The sequence below is a fragment of the Barbus barbus genome (genome assembly GCF_936440315.1).
Source record: "Barbus barbus genome assembly, chromosome: 11".
In the NCBI taxonomy this organism is placed as follows: domain Eukaryota; kingdom Metazoa; phylum Chordata; class Actinopteri; order Cypriniformes; family Cyprinidae; genus Barbus; species Barbus barbus.
Window position 1 is genome coordinate 9,320,744 of NC_136739.1, and position 16,734 is coordinate 9,337,477.

The following is a 16,734-nucleotide window of genomic DNA, read 5'->3' on the forward strand; positions in this document are numbered from 1 at the left end:
TTTAAAAATCTTGTAGTCAGATGTAGCTTTGTATACTACCAGCATGTAGAAAGATTTCAATCAGCATTTTAGTATTCATAGCAGAGGACTCTCTCAACTTGTTTTATTTTACAGTTTGTCAATTGATATAAGACTTTTGTAGGCTTTGCATATACATGTGCACCCCTCGATAGCCTGAAACCAAAGAACCCCCCCCCCCCCCCATCCCCCACCATAACAAATCTATGGGAAATCGGGGATAAGAATTGTTGAATAAATTATTTTTGTTTTCTTTGTGCACAAAAAGTATTCTCGTAGCTTTGCAAAATTGAAGTTGAGTCGATGTCCTTGCTACGTTTCTGGGTCTGGGAACATTACAGTTGCGTTGCTGTCTATGGAGGGTCAGAGAACTCTTAGATTTCATCAAAAATATCTTAATTTGGGTTCCGAAGATGAACGGAGGTCTTACGGGTTTGGAACAACATGAGGGTGAGTAATTATTGACAGAAATTTAATTTTGGGGTGAACTATCTCTTTAATTCTAAATTAAATTCCATTTCACGCACTTCAGCATGTGTGATATAGCTGAAATTGTCTGTATTTGTTTTCAGCTTCTTGACGATATCCGACTGGCATTTGCAATGCATTTTCTGTAAAGCTGCTGTATTTTGAAATGAGCTATACAAAATAAATGTGAAAAAATGTGTTTATAAAATAGTGCAGAGACAAGAGAAAAGGCTTTGAAACAAATTTGTTCTATGCCATTTACTGTCACTTACTGTCCAAATTGTAGTTTTATATAACACGATTCTCATTTATTTATTTTTTACAGTGCGATAGAAAAGAAATTAGTTTAAAAAACAACAACAAAAAAAACCATTGCCATGGCATGCAAATGCTTGTCGTTCTAAACAGATGCAATAACAGACATCTATTCAAATTAAAATGTTTATTGCACCGAATTTTCACACCAAACATTCATCTTGTTGTGAAGAAGCCTTAAATTTCTATGGTGTTTTGCTCTCTAGAAATGGCTCGGATCCCAAAACCTATATGGAAATAAGTATTTTTTTGCACATTTGAATGTCCTGCAGTTGAAAACTGTTGAGTTGTACAGCAAAAACTGTGAGATGATGGAAAAAAATAAAATAAAATAATAATGATAATAATAAAAATTGCATTCAACAATTTGAACAAATTTGTTAATTAAATAACAGTAATTCAAGTAACTAATGTTGATAAAATAGGACTTAAAGTGCTAATGAACAAGTCTCTTGAGTGTTTCTCTTTATCGAGTCAGGATATACCCTTCCTCCTCACACAAGTCTCTTGTTGTTATATTTAGCGACACAAGGTGTGTTCTTCCTGTTTACTGCCTTTTGAATGTGCATTTGTGTGCTGTCGTGTCCTGGACAGGGCGTTGTAGCATTTGTGTGTGTGTGTGTGTGTGTGTGTGTGTGTGTGTGTGTGTGTGTGTGTCACGTGTGATTATGAAGTGCACCTGCCGTGCGCCCCACCTCTCTCCGCTCACTCCAGGAAGTTCAGCAGCCTCTCCTCAAAGCTACACAAAAGTCTGAACAAACACACGGGTGTGGCGCTAACATGGTAATACTCGTGTTTCTGTGACACACATCAGCTGTCACCTGAGGAATCTAACTTGCTCGTGCTCTGAAATACTGTTTTGAAGAAAACTGGCTGACTGTACATTACGCAGGGCTCTTCTTCGAGTCGTTTCCTTCTGTGTACAGAGAGATCAAGCAATCTGGAAGGATCAGTTTTTTTTGTAACCAAGTCACAACCCCAGGACTAGGATAGAGAAGTTGAGTTTGTCTGATGGCACTGCAGAAATGTGTCGCCTGAATGTTCATTGTTAGAGAGTCAAAATAATACACTTGTTTCGATTTCTTGTTGAAATCAGTTTCCAGCTGCTATATTGCAGGAGATAAAACACACTGTTCTTTGACGGCAGTGAGTTGAGCAGCTTCAGAAATACATTATGCTATAATAAGTGTGAAATGCATGCACATAAAATGATACATCAGTTGCAGTTCACTTCTGCAGTTTCAGATGGATTCTGTTCATCAGGAATCAAGCCAGAGTTCACACAGGGCCCTAGGATGTTTACGATGAGGAAAACATCCACGTTATACAGAAAATGTAACACAATTTGTAAAACTGGGATGAATAAATCAAAGAATCACTATATGGACTAATGTCTGTGAATATTATACTGTAATTTCAGTCTTTTTTGTCTTTGTTTTAATTTAAACAGTAAACCTCTGTCGTGTGGCACTCTTTCTTGCGCAAAAAGAAATAAATAAATTGTTCAGATTACATTTTAAATTTTTTTTTCTTTTTTTTAAAGTTTTTATTGCAAAGAGATACAATACACAACATCTGTTTATGACATTTGTCACTTTTACAGCATTTCCAACATATATTCCCGGATTAGGAAATAAAACAAAATGATCAAAAAGTTCAAGACAATAACAGATCAATATATCTCTTTTAATTATCTTTAATTTATATAAAAACTATTTACAAATGAAAGGGGATGTGGACACAATATTTATAAATATTAAAATAACCCCCCCCCCCCCCCCCAAAAAAAAAAAAAAAAAAACATTCGGTTCAATAGGAGTTATATACTCAATCCATTTGGACCAAAAGTCAACAAATATATTTTGGTAATTCACAAAGAATGTAATTTTCTCCATAGTAAATATACTATTTACAACGGCAATCCAATCCTGTATTTGTGGCGGATTAGGTTTATACCAGCATCTAGTAATAGCTTTTTTACTTGTAGCAAGAATTATTCTATTAATATATTTGTTCTTCCTTTCCTAGAAAACCAATGACACCTTGCCCATGTAAAGTACCTCAAAACTGAAATCAACTGAAGTGCTTAAAATCTTTTCGAATACGTTATGTATATCTTTCCAAAAACGTCTGATATTAGAACATCCCCAAAATATGTGACAGTGGTTAGCATCCTGTGAGCCACAATGTGGCTCACAGGATGAGTTGCCTAGGCTCAACACTTTGCGTTGCCTAGAAATGTAGTTTTCTGTTTTGGAGTAAGGAAAAACCGAACAGTATTTCTCCAGCAAAATTCTCTCCCAATATGAAGAACGGGAGGTTGCCCATTGTAGTTTACATATATTTTAGTAATAGTCTAGTTTAGTAATAGTCTTTAACATTGAGGAGAATATTTTAACTAGAGCACTCTTATTATAATTTTCTGAGAGAAATATTTTTGGAGCTGAAGATATCTGAAGAAATCCTTGGAATCTGGATTGAATCTTTCTTTTAGAGAAAGCAGTGATCCCTTTCTTAGCCCATATTTTAAAACACATATCTAAGGTATTTGGTTTAAAATCAGAATCCTATGGACCCCATTTCAATACATTCACAGAATGATTTAAATTATACTCCTTAATAATCTCAAACCAATTTTTTTTATAGTTACCTTAATCCACTGATTTTCTTTTTTATTAAATTTTCATCTGCAACGATCGCTTGAATAGGAAACTCACCAAACCAACCAATCTCTATGTCCTTCCATCTTGCTTTATATTCTGATTATTCATCTCAGTTGTGCTGCCCAGAAATATTTTTGTAAACATGGAAGGGCCACCCCTCCTTTTTCTTTACTCAGCTGTAGGGTTTTAAATTTGACTCTTGGTTTCTTGCCTTGCCATATGAATCTGGAAATCGGTTTATCCCATTCTGAGAATTGCTTTTTGGGCAAGGAAACAGGTAAAGACTGGAATAGATGGAACAATCTCGGAACTATATTTTGCTTAACTGAATCTATCCTAGATCTCATGTTGAAAAATGGTAAAAGATTCCATCTTGCGATGTTAAATTTGTAGTTTTTTTTATTAATAAGGCCATAATTAAGGATTTCTAAATAGTTCATGTCCTTGGGGATATTTATTCCTAAATATTTGATAAATGTAAGATCCCATTTTAAGGAATAATCCTTTTTAATTTCATTTGGGGGGGTTATAATTAAAGGTCAATACTTGTGATTTTCAAATATTCAATTTAAATCCTGAAAAAGACCCCAAAATTTGTAATGTTTCTAGTGGTGCAACGGATCACAAAACTCACGGTTCGGATCATATTACGGATTTTGAGTCACGGATCGGATCATTTTTCAGATCAGCAAAAAACAAACACAAAGTTTGCTTTTCAATTTTTACTGAAAGTTTACTTTTCGGCTTACTAGCTGAACTAATAAAGTCAGTAATAAAACAAGAACAATTACACATTACAAGCGTAGATTAGTACAACAAAGTGACTAATAAAGTCAGTAACATTAGTATTCAGGTGCAGAATGTAATAATTAATTGTAAAATAACACATTAGTGCTCCACTGCATAAATTAAATATAGCAGACAGAAGTAGGTATTTAATTTATAGGCTACTGTCTCTTTAAGACCAAATGCACGTACCTAAAACTGACTAATCTCAGCTGTTTCGGTTCGCTTAAGACATAACCGACTGTGTTTACCAGAATACATGCCAAAACGGGTATTTTAACTTTGTGTTAGGGATGCACAACTGATATCAGAATCGGCCGATAATGGCTTTAAATGTAAATATTGGCATCGGCCTGATATGAAAAATTATGCCGATACGTCTTGCCGATAAGAGGAATATATTAACTCACATGTGCTCAGGGTGTGCTAGTGATTAGATCACATCAGCAGTGTGGCTCATTCTTGAAGCAAAGTTTTGTCTGAATGACGATTGACTGATTTAGATCGCTGCACTTAATCTGCGAAAGTATGCACAGAATGACGCGTTCGGTGTGTGATGGCGTAAACCGTAACAGCACATGCAGCGACAGCCTCCCCCAGGTCCTAACGCCTGGTCGGTAAGGAGATTTAATCTTTAGGGGGGGGCACTGTTGGCCTACTTCTAATTAAATTAAAAGTAAAATAGCCTACACAAATAACATTTAGACTGTTTCTGATTAAATAAAGCAGTAATTGATGTCATATAATAATGAGTATGTTTTTATTTAATGGTCAGAAGCTATCGTTTAAATTATAAAAACTAAAAAATATTAGCTATTTTTATACTGCAGGGTTGATTTGGTCTCCAGACACATTGATCTGAAATTGATGTGCTGTTCTCATGTTGTTTCTTTGAGGAACTGTATCTCTTCACAATAATATAGTGGCCATGAAGTATTTAGACTCTTCAGTCTCTCTGACTGTCATTGCTCTAGATACATAACATCAGTGTCATCTGCCCTCAAATGCTGCAGGATCTTTTTTTTCTTCAGTATCTTCAGTTTCTTCTGCGTTTTTGCTCCGTCATTGAATCAGCTGTTGTCTAGGTGATTTTTATTAAATGTATGAGTCAGTTCTCCAAGTTCACACAGGTGTTCTAACACAGGAACCACAGGTGTAGTTCATCATCACATTAACTATAAACATGAGCACCTAGCATTTTACAAACACAAAGTGTACCAAATTTGCCTTAATTTTGACCGTTATTATTTAGCATCTTGAAACATTTCTTTTTTTATTTTCCCCAAATAAACCTTGTTTGATATCTTTTTAAAACAATGACTTTAATGCATTCAAATACTTTCTGGGACTACAGCGAGTAAAACAAATACTGACCAGGTGGAGTGTATAGCCCACAGCAAATTAATAATATATAGAGAAAAGAAAAGAAAAAAAAAAAAACATAAGGTGAAAGTTAATCATCATTAAGTGGCTTTGGTCAACCTAAATGTGCTTTCTGAATGAATGAATGGTTATAAAGTGCAGCATGGGTCTGGTTCAGTGCTGCTTTTCTTTGTCACATTCATGACGCGTGCTGACAATCAGTCAAACGTTAAACAGCAGCAAACTGGGTGTTTAAATTGGTCAGAAAGAATATAGCATATATGAATTGCCTGTTGTCACTAATTGCTAAATCATCTCAGTTATGACTAGTGGAATTGAATCAGAATTGTGTGTTGTAAATTCACAGGAGTGTGTGTGGTGGTGTTGAGGTGAAGGTGTAGAAATGCACAGCTGGTGTTTAGTCATGTACGGTTTAATCACTGTACTGCTAATACGTTTTGTGTGACAGCATGCCAGGACGAATTGCAAAGGTCTTGAAAAAGAAGGGTCAACACTGCAAATATTGAGTCATTACATAAACTTGATGTAATTGTCAATAAAAGCCTTTGACACTTATGAAATGCTTGTAATTATACTTTGGTATACCATAGTAACATCTGACAAAAAGATCTAAAAACACTGAAGCAGCAGAATTTGTAAAAATGAATATTTGTGTCATTCTCAACTTTTGGCCACGGCTGTACAAAAAAAGTAACACAAAAATATATACAAAAATGTCATAACTTCTATCTTTTAAATTTAATATAAATTCATACCATAAGAATCAGGGACTTCGACGTGTACACAAACAGGGTTGGAAAAACTTTTGACCTCATTATAAAATAAGGTTAAGCGCATTATTTTACACAAGTTTATTTAACAACAAGAAATATATAGATAAACACAATATTTCAGACACTATTTAGTACATGACTAGTGGAAAATTCTAATTAAGTGTTTGTTTGTTTAGATTGTTCTATGGTTGGCTCACTGTTTCAATAATAAATTACAAAAAAAAATATTTTTACTATTTATTTTTTCTTGTTTGTGGTCATGTTTGTTATTGTGACTCTTACTGTTTGTATTCAGTTGAGTTAGCTTTACTTCAGACAGCTTGTGTGTGTGTGTGTGTGTGTGTGTAAGACACTCTTTTTTGTAGCTTAAAGGAGTTGAACAGTAATTATTGACTGAGGAGAGAAATGGAGACATAACAGGGAAAGACTGGTGTGGCGTTCCAGTGTTTCTCTGGACTGGAGTTGAAATGTAAATGTGAAGCAGATGTACACGGAGTATTCATTTTCCCACATTACAAATGTCAGGACACCACAAAAAACATGCAAAGTGGTCAAACGTTAAGCATTCAGTCTTGCTTTGCTCACCCTCATGTTGTTCCAAATGCACGACTGCTCTGTTCATCAGAAGAATGCTCATCCATACAATGAAAGATTACAGGGACCAAGTGTTGTAAACTCCAGCCAGGTATCAAGTAATGCATCAAGCACTTTTATGCAATTTTTATGATGATCCTTATATTCGTCTGTAGTCACTTTGTGTGAGGAACATGTTTAGGGCCCTGTGATTTCTACGATGCGGAAAATGCAGACGGATTTCAAGTAGTACGACATGCTTAATAATGATTGATTAATTTAACCATTAAACCAGAGTCTAGACAAATTTAAATGGAAAAAAAACAGAATTTGAAAAAGAAAAAACAAAATTATTTCATAGGGCCCTATTCGTCCAAATTTGTTAATCACTGAAAATCAACTTCCATATTTCCAAGATAATATCTGATGTTTAATTACTATTAGGAGCATTGGGATCGCTAGACGAGGGCTTAATCATCTAATTTTTGTGAAAATCTGAAATTCGACCAAAATCGTCACTTTTCACTGTTTTTTTTTTTTTTTTTTTTTGGTCTGTAGCTTAAATTAGCACTTGCGCATTCACGCTTGTTTTGCCAGCACGGGTCTCACATGTTTTTTTATTCAAAACCGTAAGATTTGAGAGTAGTTTGCATCAATGGATATTACTGCCAATCGTTTTTAACATTTCTTTTGTAATGCACTTGTCGGATATTAAATGTTTAGCTACTTCTTACATTGCCCTCTTTCACTCTTAAAACTGAAGCTGAAGTTGTGATTAAGTTCATGCTCGACTTCAGTCAACAGTCAGGCCTACCTTCTTTTATTTGATTGTCCAACTCAATCATTTTGACGTTGAGCACAGTAGCAGACATGTTAAAAAATGGACTTTTAAAACTTTTTGTCATCATAACACAAAGAGCAGTGTGTAATGAAGAGCAGTGAAGCAGCATTACGATTAAATATTGGGTGTTTATGGTGGTTTACGGCCTGATTAGTTTGAGTATAGATCCAATGACAATGGTTAAAGGGGTCATCGGATGCCCATTTGATATAAGCTGATATGATTATTTAGGGTCTTAATGAAAAGTCTATAACATGCTTTGGTTAAAATTTCTCAATGGTAGTGTAAAAACACATTCTTTACCCTGTAAAAATCAGCTGTTTTCCATCAAGCCATTTTTTAGTGCATGTTGCTTTAAATGCCCATGTTCCAAGTTTTGGAACAATATTAAGTTGAGTAAACTGTAAGAATTTTATTTCCATAATGTGCTTGCTCTCAGGATGAGGATAGGAGAGGAAGTCAGACAGGAAGCTGTTTGAATGTCGTCGTGTAACTGAAGCAGGTGTGAACAGTGCAGGACAGATTCTCTCTCACTCTCAGAGACCAGAGCGGTCGGGTTTCAGCAAAGAAAAGGAACATTGTTTGAATTGCTGGCATTGTCCATGGCAACAGGAGAGATGGAAGAGAGACATAAAGAAAGAGAAAGGAGAAAAAGAGGCCAAGTGTAACCACAGAGCGGTGTGAGGTCAGTGCAGGCCTGCCATTCATCACATGCTCACAAATACTCAAATATATTCAACAGATAATTAACACGCAGACATTTCATTTTCTCTGGCTCGCTCTGTTATTTTTCAGCCCTATCTTACACCCACCATGACAGGTTCAGTCATGGTGGGTGTAAGTTCTCATGCTTAAATTGTAGTTTTATAACCAGTACTTTGTCTTGCTTTTCCAATCAAAAATATAAATATTCCTAAAACAAAATATGGTTACACTTTATTTTAAGGTGTCCTTGTTACAATGAAATTATACATTAAATACTGAGTATTAAGTACCGAGTAATATTAATTAACTACATGTACTTACTATAGGGTTAGGATTAGGATTTAGCTTAAGGCCCCGATATACTTCAAACGAAATCGAAGAATGAACTGATATGAAGTCATTTCGAACAAAATCAGGCCGAAACGAAGTTAATTTTGGCAGTTTGAAACCGTTTTCTGGGGTAGTTTGTTTGGCTCCTAAACACCTTTGAGCTTCCATTGGTCCGTGGCCATTACGCAATTGGTGGGTGGGTTCGGGAACTCTGCCGCCTTTGACGTGAGATTTTCTTTTTTCCCAGTTCGTTTCTCATTCCACGGTGGAGAGAGCAACATCTAGAACAGCAAGTTACTAGCAATACGAATACACTGGAGTGTCGAATAGCTGAGCTGGTACAAATATATAGCTGCAAAGTTTAGCTCCAACTCTAATCAAACACACCTGCCTTTAATTTTCACGCGATCCTGAAGACCTTAATTAGTTGCTCCAGGTGTGTTTGATTAGAGTTGGAGCTGAACTTTGCCGGACAGTCGATCGTCAGGAACAGGGTTGGGCACCCCTGCTTTAAAGATTCGGAGAAGTAAAATCCTAAAAAGAAATTGCAACGAGTTATGCAGAGAGACATGGAGAAACATCCGATGCAAGTTTTCCAAAGCCATGAAAAGAATGAAAGAAAAAAGTGGAGATAAGGTGGCGAGTAACAAATAAATGTTACACCATACTGCTGCTGCTGTCATTTTTTTCTGTAAGCAAATTTAAAAGGTATGCAATAAATTAAATGCCAAAAGAACATACAATAATTAACCTTTTGTTTTTTCTCAAAATTAAATCATGACACCACATAAAATATAAAAAGGTGCAATCATTTACCCAGTTTAATCAAATAAATGAACAATCATAAAATAAAGTAACACTTGTGTTATTGAGATGGCTCCAATATTTTTTTCACATCATGCTAAAGTTTTCAGACTAAAAAAAAATTAGTTTTCAAGTTTTCAAACTGAGCCATTCACACTTCCCATAAAGGACTGATTATGGAAATGGTATGATTCTTTTGTATTGCAAACATGATACTTGACTCTGAACTGATAATATTCTGACCGTCTCACACCTAGATACATTTTTTCATTGCATCGTTGTTGTATTTAGGGCATACGCGTGAGCAGCGCGACACATAATAATCTACAGCCCGCCTCCAGCAGTGCGGGGGGTATTGTAATGTTCAAATGCAGTATACAGTTGCTCAGCCTTTTCGAAACTTAGTTTTGCCCCCAAACGAAGAACGAAAACGAACTTCGTTTGAAGTATATCGGGGCCTTTTAGGGTTACTTGCATGTAATTATTCATTATTAATTGTTATTATAATTGTAAGTGCATGTGTTGTAACAAGGACACCTTAAAATAAAGTGATACCCAAAATACATTAACTTGAGAAGCAAAACTGGATGAAATAATAAGAGTCGGTTGCAGAGAATATCTTGTTTTGTTTTTTTCTTCATCAGAAAATTATATTTTTAGGCTTCAATTTATGCTTGAAAAAAATATAAACTTCAAGGTGCATTTTCTAAAAAACACGTCTTAGAAACTTCTCAAGTAAATTTGATCATCTTGTAAGGATGTTAAGATCTTTTATTTTCTGTAAATCAAGATATACATATTTATTTCGGATTTTTTCCTCCTAAAGTGTAACATGCTTCTTTAGCCCAGCAGACACAGAGTCAGTGGGTGAACTGCATTCCGTGAAGATTCATGCTGGGCTTTTCTATATAATGTGCTGCCCAGCCGACATAGACTGTTGTTTAGATTAAATACTGTGAGGAGTATGGAGGAATGTGAGTGTGAGACACTGTTTCCTGCTCAGCTGCTGAATCTACGGCAGTCTGTATTGAATGGAGTAAGTTAAAAGCGACAGTTAAATGGCAACAAGTCTTTCTCTTGCATTGTCAAACAGAGCAACCACTTTTGTTTTCAGTTCGCAAAACAGTGACTCTAATGAGCTGGTTCTTTTGTACTGTCCATTTCAAACTCAGTTTTGTATTATGGTGTATTATGCCTACCATCTTTCTCACCTCTAAACCTTTTTTTAGTCTAAAATTGTCTTTTTTTTTTAGAAAAAAAACTGTGTAATAGTCTTTGTAAGTCTTAAAATATCTTAAATTTAATTCAAACATGCTGAGACTGAATTAAAACATGGTACAAAAGCAGTATGGTTTTGTTTAGCTTGTAGTTAAGACCAATTATTATCGGTTAGGAAAGTTAGTCCCTGTGGTTGAGAGGGAGACGACTGCGTGTGTAGACAGAGACGTCTAGTCGTGTGGATTGGGGATTATGTTCAAGGTTGGGAAGCTGAACCATTTTTCTTTTTTTTTTTTTTCTTTTTTTTTTCTTTTTTTTTCCAGTTTTTGGAATTTAATTTGGAATCAATTTATACTCCACCATCTTCACACTAACCCCGAAGCGCACACACACGCACATTTTTAAAGATGCCATATTTAACACTTATTCACTTTTACTTTTGCTGAAGTCTGCTTTTATATCGTTAGCAGGGCTCATCACATGGATTGCTGGCCAGCGGTTCAGATTTTTATAAAAATTTACACTGACCCCACCACTAACTAACTACCTAACTTAAATAAAATATACAGCTTCCTTTATTTTTTGACTCATGCAACCATGTAGTTCTGATAAATAAGAACACCAAAATTTTGCTTTAAATTAATTTTGAATACCATCTCAAAAGCTCCAACCCAACTAATATAGAGTTGAACATTAAAGGCAAGTAACGGGCAGTAATGAAATGAGAACAAACAAACATGTTACGAGCAATAGATCAAATATACAAATGAAATAAACAGTGATTTCTGTTCTAACAGTAGCATTCATGTGAGACACATTACAGAAATTGAATAAAGAAATCAAATCTAAAATAACATGCATAGTCATCAGTTGCATATATTAAATATAGAATCCTCTTTATTAAAGAATATCAAAGGTAATTTTTTTCACATCTTTTTGTGTTCACACAGCAAGTCATAACCAATTGTGTTTAGAAGGAACCTCGGCAAGATGGCCGTTTTAAAGTCATTTTGTGTATTTCAAGTTCAAGATGACGTGAAAGATAACTAAATTCAGCATTTGCACCCTGTCTGAAACACGGATTCGAGTGTGTACAAACAAAACCATCTCAGACCGTGAGCGAATTGTACAGTTTGTCATCATCTTGTGCTTGATTAGTTCAAAATCACTTGAATGTTTTAAGTTGCAAGACTTTAAAAAAAAAACTTGTGTGAATGATAAACTTTCATAGTCGGGCCTGTTACAATTCCATCAACTATGCATACCATCTTTCACACTGGCCCTGGGCCAGCTCTTAGTGTTGAATCCTGTGTTAGTCAAGATTTTTCACATCTGAAGATGTTGTAATTTAGTACACGCACTGAAAAAAATGATTAATTGAATTTGCTAAATTTTCTTGAGGTTAGTAGGTGCAATCGATTTATTTTAACTGCATTTAAATAAACACATTTAGTTGACTAATTTTTAAGTTATTTTATTTTTATATACAGTAGCTAAAATAAACGGTTTGTAACCACTTACCTTAAATGTAGTATAATTTTTTTCAGTGCAGACAGTTGTTGCTGCTGTACCTTTAAGACATCTATGCAAATCAGCTCTGCTAGGACTGGTTAAGTCTTACTAACCAAAAAAGACTAAATTGTCTTTCATCAGGACTCACCAATTAACAGATACATGAATCATATGTAAATGTGGGTGGTCCTAAGATAATGGATCATGGTTGTGGTAGGGCTGCTTCATTATTACAAATATCATGATCACGATTATTTTGGTCAATATTGTAATCACAATTATTTAACACGATTATTAGTGGGCCATATAACCAAAAAAAATTGAATGCAAGTTTAAAGTATTAAGTTAACAGCCTACTTTATAGAAATTGAATAATCAAATGTAAAATAAAACAGCATAGTCTTCACTGTAAGAATTAAACTTCCTTTGTTTCTTATTAAAGCTACAAAAGACCTTCTGTGAAGAGCAGCGAGTTATTTTTGTCTTTGTCTTTTTAGTTGTTTGATTAATATCAAGCACACAGTCGGCAGCAGGAATATTAGCCCGCTGTCACTTTAAGAGCCGCAAGGATCCAATTTACTATTACACGCATATTTTCATTCTCATCTGTTTACATTCATTTATTACATAACCGACGAGGGTTTGCGTGAATAATCACTAGGTGCTGCATTTTGACACATTTTTGCGTGTATTTGACCGTTAAGGCATACGTCCAGGATCGGCTAAAAAATGACTTTACGTGTCCTTGCTCTGCTCCGTCTCTGAGCGCATACACAGATATCCTCCTGAGGAACAGCAGTTCTTTCACGCTTTTAAAAACATTAATAAATCTAATCAACTTTAATAATTCAAGCACGTTCCATTTTTCAAAAGTCACGTTATGTGATTTTACTGATTTACGCGTGAAAAAGGGTTTTTGAGGAATGAACGCGCACGACTGGAAAGGGGGCAGAATGGGGCGCAATAATCGTTTTATCTCGATTATTGTATTTTTATAATCGTTGGAGGCTGAAATTGAATTTCGATTAATTGCACAGCCCTAGGTTGTGGCATCTTTATCATAACGATTCCTGGATGAGCTGCTTTTTAGTTCGGCTTTAATAAATATTCTGGGTGGTCTGTGGAAGACCTGATACACTGAACTCTTATTTAAAAGACCAAAATGTTGTCTGCTGGAAAGTGTCGTACTGTCTAATTAATATTTTAAAGAAAAAAACATGGCATTGTACTCACACATGTAGCTTTCCAGAATGGTGACTGAAACCAGTGAGCTGCCTCTGTGCTGTTATTGAACTTTCAGTTAATTTGGCATCATGCTGATATATTCTGATGTAATTCATCACATCAGAGCTCAGCACATTTGCAGTGACTAGCAGCGCTGTTTTCTGTGCTGTGATGTAGATGGTTCTCAGTAATAAACCGACTCTTTTTCTGCTCCTAATTTTGAATCGGCATCTTTAATTCAAACCACAACCCTCAATGCTATAAACCAAGATTGCAAAATACTTTGGACGCCTCTAAAATGTTCTTTCCCCCTGAAACTGGAGTTGGAGAAGCCCTCTAAACCTCCACAGAAAGAGAGGTTAGTGGTGTTGCTATCGGTCTCTTTCCTTCCTAGGAAACGTTTGTAGTTCTCAGGTGGATTATGATGATGATAATGTCTGTTTCATGTCTGATCAAAGTATGGCGCTGCTCAGATGAGCAGACTGACTGCTGCTGGCCTGCTGTGGATGTGTGTTAATGTGTAGTCGCTCAAGCTCTGACATGCTCCAGGTGGTCCACACACAGGAAATGTTTACCTGGTTAAATCACACTCCTGAAAGAGTCCTTATCAGTGGACTGATCTCATTCCGTCTCCTGCTCCGAATGAGTCTAATGTAATGAGAGAGACATACCTGAGTTTCTCTTCAGATCTACAGAGCCTCGGAGGCAAACGTGTGTGTGTGTGTGTGTGTGTGAGAGAGCTAGAGAAAGAGCTGGCAAAGATTTGAGCTTTGACTTTGTTCATTCAAACTTTGGAGCCCAGTCTGTGTGTCTCTCCAGTCTCCACTAAATAATACTATTTAGGCTAGTTTAACTCAGTCTACTGTTGGATTCATTTTATATTGAGTTTCCCCTCAAATTTCTACTCTCAGACTGATAAAATATAATTAGTGGAGCCCAGTGAGATCATTTTACTCAAACCCAATGTTTTATTGTTCCTCTCTCAGTGTTCAGGCTTAATCCGCTTTCATTCACTCGATCCTATTTCTCACACACACACACACACGCGCGCACACACGCACACACACACACACACACACACACACATACATACATTTAGACTATTTAAAGGCATACTTCAGCCAAAAAAGGAAATTGTAATTGTTACTCAAATTTGTATATTGCTCCAAACCTGTATGACTTACTTTCTTCTCTGGAACAAAAAAGGGCAACTATTGTAAAACTATTGTAGGATTGTTTTGCAAAGAAAATTACGTACATACATAAATAATACATAAATAAATGTACATATGGACTGTCAGACTCCAAATAATAAATTACTAATTATAATAAAGTAATTAAAAAACAAAAACATTAGTCCAATATGTGAGGCATAAAAAAGTGTACCTCTGTCATAGTCACATTATGACACGTGTTCCATTAATGAAAATAAGTTGAGTGAGTGATAAGGGGAGTAAATGATAACAGTTTTAACTGTGGGATGAAGAAAGCTTTTAAGTAAATTGTGTATTAAATTATGCAAGTATAATTTAATTGGAAAAAACAAGTTTTCTTTCCATATCCTCTCACTTTCTCAGCTGTGGCTTAGTTCACTGAGGTTTATATTATGTTTATGAGTTTGATATGTTGACTAAAGTTGGTTATGCATTTTTTAAATGTGTTTTATGATTGTTGCTTGTTCTTCATTAGACTGTTTCTATCGACACAGCCACACTGCATCAGTTCATCATATAAATTCACTGTATATTCACTGATTTTGTAAAACTTCACTGGCTATAAAGAATGGATACATCTCCAAAAAATGATTGTGTGTGCACTAAGTGATTTTCTCTGTAGCAGATAATAGCTGCATTCTCTGGGCTGATATTGTAGCAGAAAGGAAGCCTTTCTTTGGCAGGACTGTAGATGTTTTGGTTTCATTGATATATCCAATGTTTTTGCAATGACTGAAATGCTGACCAGTGAATTAGGAAGGGCTCTCATCTTAATAAGCACTCTGAAAGATTATGAAAGCGAATGAAAAGTTATTGCGTGTTATTAGCTGTAATTGACAGTTGTTTCTGGGGCTTCAGGTGTACAGCACATTCTCTAATGAAGAGTACGACCGGAGGAACGATGATGTGGATCCTGTGGCGGCGTCTGCAGAGTACGAGCTGGAGAAACGGGTGGAGAAGATGGATGTGTTTCCCGTGGAGATCGAGAAAGGTGAGGCTGTCTTTCACAAAATACTTCAACTCCCTCTGAGATTGAGTGATTAAAAATCAGTCATACTTCACTCTTTAAAACAACATATTCTGCACCTGGAATAAAATATAAATGGATTTATCTAACATTTAGCTGTAAATGTTAGAATATGTCTGCATCAGTCATTGCTCGATTCTAAAGTCAATGGGAAAAAAAATGAAGACAAACTTACCCCTCTCTCTCTTCTCTTCTCTTCTCTTCTCTTCTCTTCTCTTCTCTTCTCTTCTCTTCTCTTCTCTTCTCTTCTCTTCTCTTCTCTTCTCTTCTCTTCTCTTCTCTTCTCTTCTCTTCTCTTCTCTTCTCTTCTCTTCTCTTCTCTTCTCTTCTCTTCTCTTCTCTTCTCTTTGTGTAGGTGATAAAGGGCTGGGGATCAGTATTATAGGGATGGGTGTTGGGGCAGATCAGGGTTTGGAGAAACTGGGCATCTTCGTCAAGACCATCACGCAGGACGGAGCTGCAGAGAGAGATGGCAGGTGAGATCTTTAGATTACCATTTGGACTGGCAGAATAGAATTTCTAAGAACAAGCAGAGATTCACTGTTGAGTGAATGGATTCACTGTGGATCCTTTAGATGAAAAAACAGGTCTTGATTGCTTGGAAAAGTAAAACCACACATCTCCTCAACTGGCCCTGATACTGTGTGCTTGTAATATTGTCCTAATCAGTCCTTTTTCTTGAGCGAAGAATAATTTTATTCAGCAAGGACACATTAAATTAGCATATAACAGTTAAGACTTTTACACTGTTACAAAACAACTCTGTATCAAAAATGGTTGTTCTTTTGTTATTTATTAAAAATGTATTGTGGTATCCACAACAATATTAAGCAGCACAACATTGACAATAATCAGAAATGTTTCTTGAACAGCAAATCAG

General features: G+C 35.7%; 1 protein-coding gene across 1 annotated transcript in view; it reads left to right on the forward strand.

Annotated features, from left to right (window-relative positions):
• The window catches only part of LOC306876731 (neurabin-1-like), a 57,817-nt gene that overhangs the window by 12,851 nt on the left and 28,232 nt on the right, over positions 1 to 16,734 (forward strand). Inside the window, exons 3-4 of the mRNA XM_079428098.1 lie at positions 15,686 to 15,818; positions 16,210 to 16,330. Coding sequence (XP_079284224.1) covers positions 15,686 to 15,818; positions 16,210 to 16,330 — 254 coding nt within the window. The remainder of the gene's footprint in view (positions 1 to 15,685; positions 15,819 to 16,209; positions 16,331 to 16,734) is intronic.